Source organism: Gymnoscopelus microlampas (assembly GCF_963454915.1).
Source record: "Gymnoscopelus microlampas genome assembly, chromosome: 18".
In the NCBI taxonomy this organism is placed as follows: Eukaryota; Metazoa; Chordata; class Actinopteri; order Myctophiformes; family Myctophidae; genus Gymnoscopelus; species Gymnoscopelus microlampas.
The window spans coordinates 46,390,280-46,408,691 of record NC_139955.1 but is presented as its reverse complement, the minus strand read 5'-3'; the positions used below and the strand labels follow the sequence as shown (position 1 = coordinate 46,408,691).

The following is an 18,412-nucleotide window of genomic DNA, read 5'->3' as shown; positions in this document are numbered from 1 at the left end:
TCACACACACACACACACACACACACACACACACACACACACACACACACACACACACACACACACACACACACACACACACACACACACACACACACACACACACACACACACACACACACACACACACACACACACACTATTCTCTGTCTTGTACCGTTAGATCACAGGTTTGATCTCCTCGTCATCATCACGTTTGTATTAACTTTATACATATATAGGAATGTGTGTGTGCGTGTGCGTGTGCGCGTGCGCGTGCGTGTGCGTGTGCGTGTGCGTGTGCGTGTGCGTGCGTGCATATCTTACATATCGTCCACATAGCATGGATAAGGCATCTGCTGGATGTAGACTCCAGTCTTCTCCTTGGTTCCGGTCATCGCTCTGATGATGCTGTGCTCGATGATATCCTGCAGGTAGGAGAACCCTCCCCAGATGTAGCGCATGTCCTCGAAGGGGTCCGCACGAGGACCAGGGTCCCAGTAACTACATGAAACAAGAACAATATGTGAACACACCAGCTAAGACAAATTATTTCACAGTGTGACGATATATGGAACACCACTCACTCACTCACTCAACTATAATGCCTATCTAGTGGCGTTACAAAATATAGCACCCTCTGACCCTGTGGGAGCCTTTTTCCCAGGCGTGCCCCTTTTCCACAGCCACGCCCCGTTTCCTGGGTAGGGGTATAAATGTGAATGAAGTGCACGCCCCTTTCTCGCGGGCCGTTTATTGGGACGGAGACGGATCTCCGTCCAAAAATAACACACACATAAACAACAACATAACAATCAACATGGGATGTAAGTTTGGTCAGAGAGGCTTATTGTCAGCCGAGAACTACAGGAGTCTAGCCCCCCGTTAAAATGCCCTCGAGCAGTGGTTCTCAACCGGTAGTCCGGGGACCACCAGTGGTCCTTGAGGGGGTTCCAGGTGGCCCCCAGCTAATTGATGGAAGAGTTGGTAATCAAATGGACCCTTATAGATCTTTAACTCTTGAGTGTAAAATGAAACCAAATGGACATGTAAGGGTCCATTTCATTTTACACTCTCAAGACATAAATTATTGTTAAACAGCTGCATATATGGGTATACCCATATATGGGCATACACTGATGAGATCAGGGATCGCCGTATATGGGCATAAAAGGGACATGGGAAGAAAGATATAGAGGCTTATTAACAGCCTATATACGTACATGTGGAATATATGTGTGTGTGTGTGTGTGTGTGTGTGTGTGTGTGTGTGTGTGTGTGTGTGTGTGTGTGTGTGTGTGTGTGTGTGTGTGTGTGGGTGAACCTACGCGTCTTTGATCTTGTTGGTTCTCTCCACGTTGTCGATGTCCATGCGGATCTTGTAGTTGACCTTGGTGGGAAGCTCGGAGCTGTTGGCGTCGATGTCGTGGAACACTATCCCCGCCCAGAACCTCCTGTCCTCCAATAGGATCATAGACTTGTTGACCATACGCTCCTCATTGGCCACGGGCTCCAACTTGTCCAGGTTCACACACTGTTCACGTGAAGAAGAGACACGGTTAGTCTACAGTCAAACACATGACACTGTGACATAACGTTATTATAAAAACATAACAGATGTAATAACGTCAATGCCTTGTATGTCCAAAACTGTTACTTTTCAGCAGTGTGATTTTGACAGCAAATTTTGATGTAGTTTTAGTCATAATCCTATGAATATAATTCCATTTAGTTTTAGTCATATTTTAGTCATCTGAAATGTTTTGTTTTTTGTCTAGTTGTAGTCGACTAAATATCGAGCTTGTAGATCGTCTATTTTCAGAGGCTCACAGGCACGTTGTGAGCTTGTAGATCGTCTATTTTCAGAGGCTCACAGGCGCGTTGTGAGCTTGTAGATCGTCTATGTTTGCTACTTTTGTGTGACACTATAGTATGACGGGGGAAAACATGACAAACACAAAAAGTTGAAATATGGAGATACAAGGTTTCTGCAAGACAGCAACTATGTTATACGTTAGGTTATGTCACATGACATAATGTAATGGCCTCCAATCACAGGCTTTGTGTTTGTAACGATGTGAGTCTCTGTCGCTCCTAAACATTTTGTGTTCGACCTTCATTTCGTGTTAAACCAGGAAACTGCTCTGATTTCTGCTCTGATACTGAATGAAAATTGTATCAAGGGACAGGGAGAGATAGCTTATAGTGTGTGTGTGTGTGTGTGCATGTGTGTGTGTGTGTGCGCGCGAGTGTGTGTGCGCGCAAGTGTGTGTGTGTGTGTGTGTGCGCAGGGGTGGCAGAAACAAAGGGAAGACTGGAAAGGAGAAACCTGAGAAGAATCAGACAGCAAGACAGAAAGAGAGAGAGAGAGAGAGAGAGAGAGAGAGAGAGAGAGTGAGCTCATAGCCTCACTCTGCCAGCACTGCTAGTAGGGGGGCGTCACCATTTGCCTAACCCACACTTCCATTTGACTTTCGACTTTATGGTCAAGATTCAATCAACTTTTTTAAATTCCTTTTTTGTCAGCACTGAGTGACAGCTATATCAATATTCATTAAATAAATAACAAATGAGAATCTAGAATAATAAAAAGTTCCCTTGGACGAGCGCATGCATGAACCAAATAATGAGAATTGCGATCCTGCTTGTGCTGAATCGAACGTCAATTTCATTTTAAATTTTGAGTCGTAAAAATCGTGGCGCACCTTAATTATTAGCGAGTAAGCTGATCAGCTGTGTGCATGTGTGTTCGTGTGTGTGTGTGTGTGTGCGTGTGTGTGTGTCAGTCAGTCTCCAGACCTCCATGAATCGGGAGATGCTCATGATGGCCTGGTCGGTCTCATTGAAGACCTCCCGCCAGGTGATGGCGGTACCGGGAGGCCGATGGTCCTCAGACTCCTTGGACAGGAAGCTGGCCATGTCCGCCACGGTCCAGGAAGTAGAGGACAGCTTGGCGTGGAAGAAGCTGGAGGTAGCGTTGCTTATTAGCATGGTCTGTGGAGGAGGAAACAAGGTACAATATTCATGTTTATTAGCATGGTCTGTGGAGGAGGAAACAAGGTACAATATTCATGTTTATTAGCATGGTCTGTGGAGGAGGAAACAAGGTACAATATTCATGTTTATTAGCATGGTCTGTGGAGGAGGAAACAAGGTACAATATTCATGTTTATTAGCATGGTCTGTGGAGGAGGAAACAAGGTACAATATTCATTCATAGGTTTATTCTAAACTAAATGTACTGCATGGTGAGGTTCTGTGTGTACGTTGTACAGTATACGTTGCTACGGCAAATATAGTTTTATTTAATGTAATTTAATACCTACGTATATACATTCCACAATTAGAAAATCTATGAACCACTGCTGTGGTATGTACATACACTGACCAGGTCTATCTCTTGGCTGTGTGGTAGTATATATAATAGTAGTATATAGTATATATAATAGTAGTATATCTAACTATATAAATGCCGACCAACTTCCGCACCCTCGGTGTCCACACCCCACAGCTCTGTTATCGACTAAACAACGCACCGCCAGACCACATGTCGCCAACTGACTCGCCACGCCGGCCGCGCTGAATTTACGCCTCGCGTAGGGGACATCTCACTGCTCAATACACCTTTTCCACCGCGCAACATAATTAATTCTACTCACCAAATGTCGGACAAAACGGAAGGGGAGGCAGCTTCGTACCGTTTACCGTGCGCACGACCTCATCACCACAACAGCACGCAGCCGCTGCGGGGTTTTTTTCCTTTTTTTCCAAACTTTTTTTTTGGTCACCATTTTCTCCAGGCACCATTTCTGGTGTAACGTCGGGTGTTTCTTTTCACCAGCCAATCACCTTTCACGTTGCCACGTCCGTTGCCACGTCGCGCTGACGTACGCTAAACAAGCGCTGCCGTGCGCACAATGCAAACGAGCCCAAAGGCGCGCCAAAATCAGCCGACCATTGCTTAGACACAAAGTCAGACCTGGCAACGCAGCCTACGCCAATCATGTGTGAGAGATCTACAAGCTATGGGGCAGAGACGCCACCGTGTCTTAGCAACAACTACAGCGCTCACTCTCATTGGTCGTGTCACGCTAAGAGCAGTCTCCAGACAATGGCATCGCAGACAGCTTGCTGTTACTGCTGTAGCCATCACAGGCAGTTGCAGCACGACGGACAGGGCGCTGTGATAGCTGCCATGTCGCTAACGCTAACCTGGTTGTCATGCCTGCAGCGGCTGTGCAATCACTTTGTCAACAATGCACGTTCGTGTGGTGAATGTCTATATTGCTGCTCAGTTCGTCCATTGTAGATGGTGTATGTTTGTGTGTGTCTTCTGGAGAACTATGTCGCTCCACAGCAACTACAGTAACTAACGTAATGGCAGGACCGCCCCGTGCAACAGATGTTAGGCTGCATTATGGTCATGTAGTAATTTCAGATAATTTCGCTCCGATTAGAGCAGTGTTTATCAACCCTTTCACGCCGCCCCCCCCCCCCCCCCCCCAAATACACGTACTTGATCTGGGACCCCCCCATTCTGTTTGACTCCGTTCCACAAGTAAATATTGTGAAAATAGCCGATCTACAAGCTCGAAACGCCTCACGTTCAGAGGCTTTGTAAGCTTGGAGATCGGCTATTTTCTACATGATTGCCTCTTTCTTACATTCTTTGCCAATGTGGCCCATGTTTTCATAGCATAGTTTATTGACTACTTCTGTTGCAGAAATGGCCATTTCCTTTACTTTCGGTTTTTTATTGTCTCCGCCAGGCCGAAAGGCATGGCGCAACACTATGTTTCACCCCCTGTCCGTCCGTCTGTGATAGCTAATCTCTCACATCGTTGACTTGATCGCAGCAAAATAACAGCCCGATGTGGAGAGTCAGTGAGAGCTGGATAAACGACGTAAAATGTGTCAAAAGGAGTCTGTACGGCTGTCGATAAATGAACACATGACGTTGGTGGGAGAGCAGATATTGTGTCTTTTGGACAAACAGCAGCGTGGTGCTGATGTTTGTTGTGTGAAGCAGCTTAATGTCAGAGTGTTTGTGTTGGAGCGCCTCAGTGCGGCTGCAGAGTTCATGTGCAACCTCTTCCAGAGAGACACAGAGACACTAGAAACTCTGCTGGGGAAAAAAAACACTGCTGGGCATTGACTTTCCTATGGACATTGATCTACACACTGCAGGTATATCTGCTACACACACAACATCAAACTACACACTGCAGGTATGATGCAGCGTTTGCATTACAGCCAGCATGCCAGCGTAGTTCCCATATGGTTTCAAGGTGGGCTAAACCATATGGACCCCATGTCAGCAATGTCAGCGGCATCCACTTCAGTCCCAACTGCGATGCCCATGCAGGCTATAAGTAGCTTCTACCTGGCCCTTAGGTGGGCCCCAACTAGCCATGTTTATGTGGGACCAAGGCGGGTCCTAACTGGGTTTGCCCATGCAGGCTTTAACTGGGTTCTACCTGGGCCCTAGGTGTACCCTAACCAACCACAGTGCAGTGCCCATCGCTCCAATTGTTGTGACGTCAGGGCTCTCAATACTGCACATTGGTGGAGGAGGAGGGGCCGCACGGCGACCGCACACATCGCTGAACCAATGGTAGCCCACGGATGTTTCCTCTGTGGATTTACAATCTGCCCCTCTATGCCACATATCATCCGCACTACAGGGTCTTCACTGACCGAGCCACGGCCCCACTGACCCTCATGACGCTACGCCACTTAAACGTGCGGCAGCATGCGCTGGGTTGCCAGGTTTGCACAGCCTGCGCCAGAAACAAGCAACCACCTTCATGAAAAAAAAAACAACACCGAAATGGTCCGCAATGTTCCAGGGGTGTCCCCGCGCGTCCCAACACTCCACAGGGGGTCAGTGGACCATCAGGGGGTCCGCGGACCCCCTGTGGACCCCCTGAAACATAACAAATATTATTTCTTCAAATTTTTTCCTTTTTCAAAAAACATTTTCCACAGTTTCACTCCGGCGATTTGGGTCCCCCAATATACACACGGCTGGGCCCCGTGCGCGGCTGGGGTTGAGGGGGGCGTAGCCCCCCGAAACTCTAGTAGTATATATAATAGTAGTATATAGTATATATAATAGTGGTATATATGGTAGTATTATACACTTCTTTGAGCAGTATAGTATATATATATATATGTACGTACCCTGAGCACGTCCATTTCATGGCCGTTTTCCAGGAAGTTCCAGACTTTGGGTCTCATCTCCTCCCACATGCCTCCCAGGTCCCTCAACACACCCAGCTCCTGGAACGTCCGGTTCACCTGAACACAGAGACATGGTAGTTTATTGCAGGGTTTGTTTTTTCAGTTCGAGACCCCGAAGATACATCTGAAAAGTTTTAGTTTTAGTCAACTAAATATCAGAAGATTATAGTCGACTATAATATATTCTGGCGGTGCCTTGATTGCACCGTAATGGCTGATTTTACACTTGGTTGCATGCTGAAAAAACGCGCTTGTAGATCTGCAATTTTCAGAGTACAACATCCGAGCGCAACCAAACATAAATATGACTTTTAGTTCTACTGTATCTCTTCTCTACCTCTTTAGCCTAGTTTTTATGTTGACAAAATTGTCAATATATTTAGTCATAGTTTTAGTCATCATAGTTTTTTTTTTCTCTTTAGTTTTGGTCAGTGAGAAAAGGTAGTCAACGAACATTTTTCATCATAGTTTTAGTGGATGAAATGAACACTGGTGTTTACCTCATGAATGATCTTCATGGTGGCCGGGGTGTGGGGGGTGTACAGGATCTTTCCCACCAGCAGAGGTTTCAGAGCCTGCCAGATCATCCTGGACATGGGGTTGGAGTCCATGTTCTTCATCAGACTGTTACAGTAGGGAGCTGCCACACAAAAAGACAATTTACAATGACAATGTAGGCATTTAGCGGACGCTCCAGAGTGACTTACAGTAAACAAGGTAAACAGACACATACATCAAGTGCATAGAGACAGTGTAGTGCAGGGGTTTTCAACCCTTTTTGTATCAAGGACCCCCAAATTGACACATATTAGCCCACGGACCCCCATTTGAAAAGACATGCCAGGGACTCAACCATTTTGATTTCTTGGGGGTCTTAATCTACACTGTATCATCAGCATTAGTGTTCATTTAACTCTGAGAGTGTACAAATGGAACCAAATGGACCCGTTAGGGTCCATTTGGTTCCATTTGTACACTCTCAGAGTTACATACACACAAGGTTCAATTTGGTTCCTAACTATTCATTTGTCTGGGGACCCCCTGGAACCCCCTCAAGGACCACTGGTGGTCCCTGGACCACTGGTTGAAAACCACTGGTGTAGTGCCTCAGTAATCTAGGATGACAGGTAAACCAAGAACCTAGCATCAGTCTAAACAGTATAATATTAAAACAAATACTGTAAGAATCTGTACATTGAAACTCTACAAGATAGGATAGGATGCCAGGTCAACAGATGAACCTGGCATCTGTCTACATAACAAGCTTATCTAAATTACATGTTCACCTTTGGGACTTGTTGTGACTTGACACTATAATACAATTGTATTGTATTTTAATACAATTTAGATGTCTTTGGCTATTCAAAAATAGCAGATATACAAGCTCAAAGCGCGGAACCGAGTGCCGCACTTTGAGCTTGTAGATCTACAATTTCTTTTGAAAAAAATCATGAAAATGTGTGCAAATCTTTGAACATATATACATTTTCCTATTCCGCGCTGATATTAAAGCAACGTAAGTTTTTTTTTTAAACTGTAGGAGACATTTGTAGAATCCCCAGAAGCAAAGATTTTAGTGCATTTTAACCTTTGCATAAGACTGCATGGTCGTAAAAGTCTAGGTAAAGTGCTACAGGCTAAGGTGGAGTCTGAAGCCAGAGAGTCAGTACTCGCGCACACTCGCGCACACACACACACACACACACACACACACACACACACACACACACACACACACACACACACACACACACACACACACACACACACACACACACACACACACACACACACACACACACACACACACACACACACACACACACACACACACACACACACACACACACGTTTTGCTTACAAGTAAAAGTCCAGGATTAAAAATTGACTTGAGTAAAAGTACAAAAGCATTGGTATCAAAATGTAGTTAAAGTACTAAAGGTAAAAGTACTAAAATTAGCTTGTAGATCGGCTATTTTCAAATAGCCCTGGTATAAAATAGGACTAAAGTGGTTAATGTATGTTTTATAATGTAATAATTTATATCTGCAAAGTAACTAAAGTTTTCAAATATGTGTAGTGGAGTGAAAGTACAATAATTGACTCTGAGATATTGTAGTGGAGTAGAAGTAAAAGTATAGACAATTGGAAATACTCCAGTAAAGTAAAAGTACCTAAAAATTGTACTTAAGTATAGTACTTGAGTAAAGGGACTTAGTTACTTTACACCACTGCACGCACACGCACACGCACACACACACACACACACACACACACACACACACACACACACACACACACACACACACACACACACACACACACACACACACAGTGAAGGAGGAGGTCAGGTCTTACTGGAGGCGTTGTCGTAGTGAGAGAGGTCGTCCTCGCTGCTGTTGTAGTTCCCGAACAGAGACTTGAGGTTGTTGTCCTCGTACCAGTTGAGGGACTTGATCTTCAGGCCGCCGCCCTCGGGGTGCCCGCACACGATGCGGGACACCGCCTGGTACATGGAGCTGGGCGACGACGTGGCGTTCTCCGTCAGGAAGGAGATCTCGTTGCGGAGGTCTCTCCAACTCTTCATGCCGGCCAACTAGGAGGAGGAGAGAGAGAGGGAGAGTTATGCATTTATTTATTCATACGTTTATTTGATCAGGACGGCCGCATGTTAATGAACAATACATACACAATGTTAGTGTAAATACACCGGATTAGAGTACAAATAAGAGTACAAAAGGTAAAAAAGGAGAAGAAAGAAAACTAATAATACATTTTGGACCCATTTTATTTATTTATTTATTGTTTGTGCATTTGAATTGTATTTTTCTTACTTTGATTCTCTTTGAATATTGACTTATTATTCATGTGTATTCACATGAACTATGTCTTTTATTCTGTTATCCGTTTTGGAAACAAAAAGTTTAACGTGCAGATGGAACCAGAAGGAACTACTTCTAAGTGAGGAGGACCTGAGGGGGAAAAGGCTCTTTCTTCAACCAGGAGACCCACTGACATCCTGTTTGAATCACTTAACCCATTAAGACCTGAGGCCGATTCTTACAAATGTCTTCTAAATCCCAACAGTATTCTGAAAAAAAAAACGTATGTTTCTATATCAGTGGTGCTCAAACCTTTTCATGTCAAGGACCCCCAAAATTATATGTATTTGGCCGCCGACCCCCATCTCAAAATGTTTTGTTCCAGGGACCCCCCAGAAGCAAAGAATAGAGTTAAAAATGTTTGCTTTAAACAATATATATTCAAAGATTTTCACGCATTTTCAAAAATAGCAGATCTACAAGCTCATACCGCGGCACTCGGTGCCGCGGTATGAGCTTGTAGATCTGCTATTTTTGAATAGCCCAAAGTGTCAAATAATGCTTTTTAGCTCAAATCAAAAAGTGACACAGATGCGTTCCTGGTCTCAATGGGTTAAAATGTGCACTAACACAGTATGTGACCCCCCTCCTGTCAAGCATGTATAAGTGGTGTATTATCAGCTCATAAAGGCTGTCTCACACACCATAACGTGGCACAGCAGGCCGCTAGGCTAGCGGAGCGGATAGAGAGTCAACCTCAGAATGAAGGAACATTTTAGTGATAAATATGAAAGAGAAATTGCCGATGGTATGGATGGATCAAAGCTAAAATGAAATCACGACTGAAAGTCTTCGTTAGGCCAGGTCCTAATATGAGACAACTGGGCTCTACTAGGCTACACACATGCTTCCATAGAAGACATGTCATTGTGAACTTTTAATCCATGTGTGTATGCTCTGCCGAGTACAGTGGTGGAAAAAGCACTCACATTTTTTACTTAAGTAAAAGTATCAATACTGCAATGTATAACTACTCCGTTAAGTAAAAGCCCGGGATTCAAAATGTATTCGAGTAAAAAATGTACTTTGTTACTTTCCACCAGTGTTGTGATCTTGCCGTTTCCTCTAAAAACTATTAAAACATTCCCTCTCTTGCCATGAAGATGAATGAGGGTTAAATAACAGAAGAAATAAATCAACGTCAGGGTGTCCAGACTACACATCAATAACCCAGGCTCTGTCTGCAGCAGCATTTACTGATATAAAAGCATGTGGTTGTGTATTATATTGGTGAGCTCAGCGTTTATACATTGTGTTGTCCAGCAGTCACTTGTTGACTGAAACCTTGTGCAACCAGATAGCGGCCGGCCATCAGACCAGTCAGCTTGTTACAATGTATTCAACCAGATACCGGTCAGCCAGACCAGTCAGCTTGTTACAATGTATTCAACCAGATACCGGCCATCAGACCAGTCAGCTTGTTACAATGTATTCAACCAGATACCGGTCAGCCAGACCAGTCAGCAGTGGTGTAAAAAGTACTCAAATTGTTTACTTAAGTAAAAGTATCAATACCGCAATGCAGATATACTCTGTTAAAAGCAGAAGTCCGTTAATCAAAGTTTACTTGAGTAAAAGTACAAAAGTATTGCCATCTAAAATATACTACAAATAAAAAACTTCACGTGGATGCACCTGGGACGTATCATCAGTGTTGTAGCCTGGGGTCGACGGGTGTTTGGGGTCTCGCAACAACGCACACCCTCGCCCCGGGTGACCCAGCCGGGGTTGATCAAGCCCCCGACTTACGTCCCAGTAGCCACTGTACCCACGGTCAGTCCTCTTAGTCTTAGGGAGAGACAGGGCTACTCAGTCCGCTTCTCTGGAACTACTCTGGCGGGACTGGGGGAGAGGAGAGGCTCTGACACGTGGAGGGACTAGGCCCTGTGGATGGCCTCCTGGCCGGGCTCCTCCTTCGTCTCACCAGGTCCAGGACCTGAGCGTTGCACCAGACTCCCCCCCCCCCCCCCCCCCCCCCGTTCCAAACATTTCACTCCAGCATGATGGTGTCTTGGGCCGTGGTGGTACTACAGGCTCCACTTGTGGCTTGCCTGAATGGCCCTTCTTAAAAAGGCCTCACTGTGGGTTTGTTGGGCTTTTTCCTCACGAAAGACACAGGCTGGGGGCGCCGACCCATACTGCTCCCGGCTTATAAAGTACCAAAAGTAAACGTACTAGTTTCAGAATGTCTAAAATGTGTAAAAGTCTTTTGAAAATAGCCGATCTACAAGCTCACAACGCGTCGCACCGCGACGCGTTGTGAGCTTGTAGATCTGCTATTTTCAAATAGCCAAATTTTTAATAGGGCTGAAGTGGTAAATGTATCTTTTGTAATAATAATCAAAATCTACAAAGTAACTATAGCAACTAAAGTTTTCAAATAATTGTACTGGAGTAAAAAGTATAATATTTGCCTCTGAGAGTAGAAATAAAAATTATAGAAACATGGAAATATCCTAGTAAAGGAAATTATCCTCAAATGTGTACTGGAGTTACAGTACTTGAGTAAACGTACTTAGTTACTTTACACCACTGCCAGTCAGCTTTGTTACAATGTATTCCGGTTAAAGAGCTTCGATACGGAACGCGGAAATGATAGGATTTCACATAATATATGATGAAATACATCATGTTTCATCATATGTGGCACTACTGTAGGTCAGCGTGAGGAAGAAGATGAAGGAGTTATTAGGAGTCACTGAGAGGAGGAAGAGGAAGTCCCTCCCTCCCTCCCTCCCCTCTTCTCTCTCCTCTTCCTCTTTTCCTGCTCCTCGGAACCAAAGCAGCCACATCAGCACTAAACACTGTGTCACTGGTCACATGACAGCACTGTGCGTGTGCGTGTGTGTGTGCGCGCGCGCAGTGGTGGAAGAAGTACTCCGATATTTTACTTAAGTAAAAGTAGCAATACCACAACATAAAAATACTCTGTTACAACTAAAAAGCTTGTGTTCAAAATGTTACTTGAGTAAAAGTACAAAAGTATTGGCATCAAAATATACTTAAAGTACCAAAAGTAAAAGTACTAAAATGTTTGAAAATAGCCGATCTACAAGCTCACACTTAGTTACTTTACACCACGTGCGTGCGTGCGTGCGTGCGTGCGTGCGTGCGTGCGTGTGTGTGTGTGTGTGTGTGTGTGTTTGTGTGTGTGTGTGTGTGTGTGTGTGTGTGTGTGTGTGTGTGTGTGTGTGTGTGTGTGTGTGTGTGTGTGTGTGTGTGTGTGTGTGTGTGTCTGTGTCTGTGTGTGTGTGTGTCTGTGTCTGTGTGTGTCTGTGTGTGTGTGTGTGTGTGTGTGTGTGGAGTTCAGAACCTCCGGGGGGGAATCATGTCAAACCGGGTCAAACGTTCCAGCCTGAAGAAGGGCCAATGAACTGTTTTATTAAATATAAATGATATACATTAATGACCACATAGAGCCTTCACCATGGGCTACGATGAGATGGAAGAACAAAAAATAAACTGACTAGTACTACTCTAGTCAGGTTCTTTTTCCCTTTGCTCTAGTCACTAGAGCAAAGGGTAAAGACCAGAATAGATGCACTTTAATAACAACCTGTGTTTTCACCGTCTCAGCAAAATGTCATCAAAACACATTATTGTGCAATAAAATGAGGTGAGAGGTCAGTGAGTCACATTATGCCACCAACATGTGGAATGTTCTACCACCACCAGACACAGACAGCAAAAAGTGCAACTCCTTCCCCTGCTTCAAAACCAACATTAAACAGCACCTGTCTGCAATTTACTACTGAACCTAAAGACGTGTCTTCTAGCTCACCAAAAGAATGTCTCCTTCTCAGCTTTGCTACTGTCTGTCTCTCCTACACTGTCTGTCTCTCAGCTTTGCTACTGTCTGTCTCTCCTACACTGTCTGTCTCTCAGCTTTGCTACTGTCTGTCTCTCCTACACTGTCTGTCTCTCAGCTTTGCTACTGTCTGTCTCTCCTACACTGTCTGTCTCTCCTACACTGTCTGTCTCTCAGCTTTGCTACTGTCTGTCTCTCCTACACTGTCTGTCTCTCAGCTTTGCTACTGTCTGTCTCTCCTACACCAGTGGTTCTCAACCAGTGGTCCGGGGACCACCAGTGGTCCTTGAGGCGGTTCCAGCTGGTCCCCAGCTAAATGATGGAGAGTTGGTAACCAAATGGACCCTTATAGATCTTTAACTCTTGAGAGCGTAATATAAAACCAAATGGACCCGTAAGGGTCCATTTGGTTTTATTCTTAAACATCTGCATTAGCCTATCTAAATTACAAGAAGTCTACACAATTAGAGAATATAGAAGAAATATTAAAAGTTTTGGGGTCTGAGAGTCTAAATCTCATCAAATGGTGGTTCCGTGGCTCAAATACCAAATAAATAATGGACCTTGACATGAAAAGGGTTGAAAATCAATGTCCTGCACGGTTTCCTTCTCAGCTTTGCTACAGTCTGTCTGTCCTAAGCTGTCTTTCCTACAGGAGATTAGATTACCGTCCTCTCCTTAATGAACATCTGAATGAATGAATGAAGAACAGTGGTGTAAAGTAACTAAGTACATGTACTCAAATACTGTACTTAAGTACAATGTGTAGGTCTTTTTTACTTTACTGGAGTGTTTCCATTTTTCACTACTTTTACTTCTACTCCACTACATCTCAGAGGCAAACATTATACTTTTACTCCACTGCAATAATTTGAAAACTTTAGTTACTTTGCAGATATACATTATTACATTATAAAACATACATTAACCACTTTAGCCCTATTTTATACCTAGGCTATTTGAAAATAGCAGATCTACAAGCTCACAACGCGTCGCGCTGCGACGCGTTGTGAGCTTGTAGATTGGCTATTTTCAAACATCTCAGTACTTTTACTTTTGGTACTTTAAGTACATTTTGATGCCAATACTTTTGAGAGAAATCACATAACCTTAATAACAGAAGTAGTCTAGATATTAGCTTAATTAATTGCAAAACATGACACCCCTTATCCAAAACAGATGGCGAATGCATTCTTCTCTTTATAGGGCCTACACAGGTAATAACATTACCTGTGAGACCTTTATGAATTGAACCTCACGGTCAGCAGTCAGTCAGTCAGTCAGTCAGTCAGTCAGTCTGCACAGTCAGTCTGCACAGTCTAATAGAAAGCACAAAGCTTTAGAAAATAAGTCTGCCTCATCCAGGCAGTTGGCCAGGAGCCACTTTGAGTGGTAGTTGGGATAAACGCAGTCAGTGGAGCAAACGCAGTCCGCACCAATAATATTTACGATTCTGTCCCTATCGGTACATAACTCGGACGGCGCTGAGTCGACTAGCAGCCCAGCGGCTGGTCGACGCGGGCACTCGCGCCTGGAGGCGCTCGGGCGCGTCTCCTCAGCCTTAAGGTCTGCTGAGTCGGCGCGCCTCCGTCATGGCCCATAACTTATAATTATAAATTATAGGGAAAACACATCCTTAAATGGAATTGGGAAATGGTTTTACCTTTAGTCTAGATAAGCTTAATTAATTGCAAAACATGACACCCCTTATCCAAAACAGATGGCGAATGCATTCTTCTCTTTATAGGGCCTACACAGGTAATAACATTACCTGTGAGACCTTCATGAATTGAACCTCACGGTCAGCAGTCAGTCAGTCAGTCAGTCAGTCAGTCATCAGTCATCTAAACATCTGTCACATTAAGGAGCGAGTCCAGAGCTCTTAATAGTGTTTGTTGTCACAGTCCATGCTTTTTGTTCCCCTCCTGCCGGCTTAAAGTCAGCCAGACCAGAGACTCAGTCAGTTCTCCTCCATCCAGTCCCTTGTTTAGATAAAAAAGTGTCTTTGTTCAGCTGGGGGACTCTAGACATCTATCTGTCTATCTGCTGCTGCGGCACAAAACAAGCTCTTCAATCTGCAGGCCAGCAGCAGCTATACACAGCCTGCCAAGGAGACCTAGTGGCCTCCTGCCAGGGGAACCAGAACCCAAACCCAGGACCCTGGACTGGCAGACTTAACACACAGAGCCAGCCATACAGCTGCTGCCAACGAGCACACTGTCTAGTCTCATTCCTACCACAGGGGAGTGTGTGTGTGTGTGTGTGTGTGTGTGTGTGTGTGTGTGTGTGTGTGTGTGTGTGTGTGTGTGTGTGTGTGTGTGTGTGTGTGTGTGTGTGTGTGCGTGTGCAGTTGGAACAGCTTAACACGGCAGGTCATTCAGAAAAAAATGAAGAGACATGAAAGTGTAAAATATGGTTAAGTTACACCTCTTATTCTACCCGGCAACAAAAGTAGCTGTTTGTTTGTTTGTATGTCAGAATTTGTCACACACACACACACACACACACACACACACACACACACACACACACACACACACACACACACACACACACACACACACACACACACACACACACACACACACACACACACACACACACACACACACACACACACACACACACACACACACACACACACACTCTGTTTTTGATTTGTTTCAGATCTATCCTGTTAAATACATCATTTATAATAAATACATCATCATTTATAATAAACACACTATAAAAACATAATATATAAAAAGGTCTTGCGTTTCAGACAATTAGGAGACATCAAAGTGTCAAAGCAACAGAATAGCAGGAAATACCAGAGGCCTGTTTGTGTCCATTCAAACATCACATCAACGCTGGAGAACCAGGATGTTCAAATCAACTAAAAACTATACCAAACTAGCCAAACACAACTAAGACTGTAACATCATACCAAACACTACGCTAGGCCTTAGCATCGTGCCATACAACACCTTAACATATCACCACCATTACTATTTTGGCATCCTCAGTCATTTGTAAAGACGCCTGTCAGCCAAGCGAATGAAACCAGTGCTACAGAGTCACTACATGGCAACATCAACCTAGCATCTGTCTACAACTATAGCAGGTAGACATCACCCTAGCATCTGTCTACAACTATAGCAGGTAGACATCACCCTAGCATCTGTCTACAACTATAGCAGGTAGACATCACCCTAGCATCTGTCTACAACTATAGCAGGTAGACATCACCCTAGCATCTGTCTACAACTATAGCAGGTAGACATCACCCTAGCATCTGTCTACAACTATAGCAGGTAGACATCACCCTAGCATCTGTCTACAACTATAGCAGGTAGACATCACCCTAGCATCTGTCTACAACTATAGCAGGTAGACATCACCCTAGCATCTGTCTAAAACTATAGCAGGTAGACATCACCCTAGCATCTGTCTACAACTATAGCAGGTAGACATCACCCTAGCATCTGTCTACATGGCGTCTACATGGTGTCTACATGGTGAACTGACAGTGATACCAAAAGAGGGAAATGAACAGGGTTACTGCATCACATAAACACACTGAATGAAACATCTCTCTCTCTCTGTGTGTGTGTGTGTGTGTGTGTGTGTGTGTGTGTGTGTGTGTGTGTGTGTGTGTGTGTGTGTGTGTGTGTGCGCGCGCCCGCGTGCGCGTGTGTGTGTGTGTGAGTATTTCTGTCTGTTTGTATGAGTATGTCTGTCCGTCAGTGTGTAAAATGGTTTACTGTCTAGCATTGATAGAAATGTTGAATTGGACTAAATTGTTGTGTGTGTGTGCGTGTATGCGCGTGTGTATGCGCGTGTGTATGCTTGCATGCGTGTGTGCATGTGTGTGCATGCGTGTGTGCATTCATACATGTGTGTGTGTGTGTGTGTGTGTGTGTGTGTGTGTGTGTGTGTGTGTGTGTGTGCATGCATGCGTACCTCCACTGCCAGTAGTCCCAGACTGTCCAGCAGATTGTCTGCTGCCGTGGCGACCTGTTTGATGGCCTCTGGGTCAGACCTCACGTCCTTCTGGAAGGAGAGTGAAAAAGGTACTTTAGTTTATTATACAATCATCATTATTATGAATTTCAATATTCATGACATGGACTATTTATTATTTAGAGTTTATTGAATAATACAGTTGCTGTTGAACTACATTTCTATGCACTGTTGCTGCTTCTTCTGCGTTGGGATTGATGCCACGAAGGTAATTAAGTCTGTGTCCAAAGACGTAATAAAATCATCCTTCCATTTAATTACATTTAATATATTTCTGTACACATTTCAGTAATGAATAATGGGATTTAATGAGATAAATCTTTTTGTCTTCGTCAGGGTGGAAACCTCATATTATGTCCAAAACTATTACTTTTCAGGATTCAAATTCAAAAATAGCAAATCTACAAGCTCAAAACCCGCCGCTTTGTGCTGCGTTTTGAGCTTGTAGATCTGCTACTTTCGTGTGACGCTGTAGTATGATCAAGTAGGGCATTAAAGGGATAGTTCACACATTTTTCTATGGACTAGTCACCCCATGGAGACTTGAATTCATGGATATTTTTTAGTTTTTGTCTCATTCCTAAGCCAATAATTTGATGACCGGCAGCGGCAGGTGTTCCGGTAGGAGACACAAAGAGTCTCCTTTGTGTCTCCTACTGGAACCGCTGCCTACCGGTCAGTTGGTCATCAAATTATTGTCTTAGGAATGAGACAAAAACTAAAATATATCCATGAATTCAAGTCTCCATGGGGTGACTAATCCATAGAAAAAAAGATTTGTTTTGGGTGAACTATCCCTTTAATTCACGAAAGAAAATATGGAGTTAAAGTGGTTTTCTGCCCAAACACATCAACCTCCTATAAACTATTAAAAGTTGCTGTTTATTTAGATTCAGACACATCATGGTGTCGTCCGGTTCCCTAAAAAAACGCCGTCAAAACAGGAAGGCCGGCCGATAGTGACCCTGATGTGACCTCTGACCCCTGGCCCTGGTGTTGTAGCGTCAACAACAGGCACAGGTTGACCTGACATGAACCCAGCCCGCTCCGTTAGGCTCACATTAGACGTGGCTTTTATAACGGTGATAATAACCATACATAGTAAACATACCGCTGTTATAAAAGCCACGGTGATAAGCTTAAGACTTTTTTACAGGGGCCAGTTACAGTTTGCAGCCACATGTAGGCGCTCTGTTAGAGCGGTTTTGAAGGAGAGTAAGGAGTCACACTTTTTATAACTGTTGGTAGGACATTACACGTTGTGGCAGCATAGCAGCAGAACTAATTTGACCCCGTTTTTGTGCCGAAACTGGGTTCAGTGAGATCAGTGGAGCTGATCAGCTTTCTGGTGTTGTGCCTGTGTGTGTGTGTGTGTGTGTCTTTTACGCTATTGAAGTAGTCTGACAGGTACATGGGGTATCCCTGTTTTCTCACGTATCTTTAAGACCAGGCCCATGGCATGTTTTTCTTTACTGTCCTGTACCCTGAGCCACCC

The 18,412-nt window shown here is 44.2% G+C and overlaps 1 protein-coding gene across 1 annotated transcript in view; it reads right to left on the bottom strand.

Annotated features, from left to right (window-relative positions):
• Window positions 1–18,412, bottom strand: part of LOC311065283 (phospholipid-transporting ATPase ABCA1-like) — a 75,552-nt gene that overhangs the window by 37,578 nt on the left and 19,562 nt on the right. The window contains exons 5-11 of the mRNA XM_084085537.1: window positions 16,858–16,947; window positions 8,581–8,818; window positions 6,723–6,862; window positions 6,163–6,279; window positions 2,779–2,973; window positions 1,308–1,513; window positions 307–483 (exon numbers count right to left, since the gene is read on the bottom strand). Of these exons, the coding sequence (XP_083941663.1) occupies window positions 307–483; window positions 1,308–1,513; window positions 2,779–2,973; window positions 6,163–6,279; window positions 6,723–6,862; window positions 8,581–8,818; window positions 16,858–16,947 (1,163 nt within the window). The remainder of the gene's footprint in view (window positions 1–306; window positions 484–1,307; window positions 1,514–2,778; window positions 2,974–6,162; window positions 6,280–6,722; window positions 6,863–8,580; window positions 8,819–16,857; window positions 16,948–18,412) is intronic.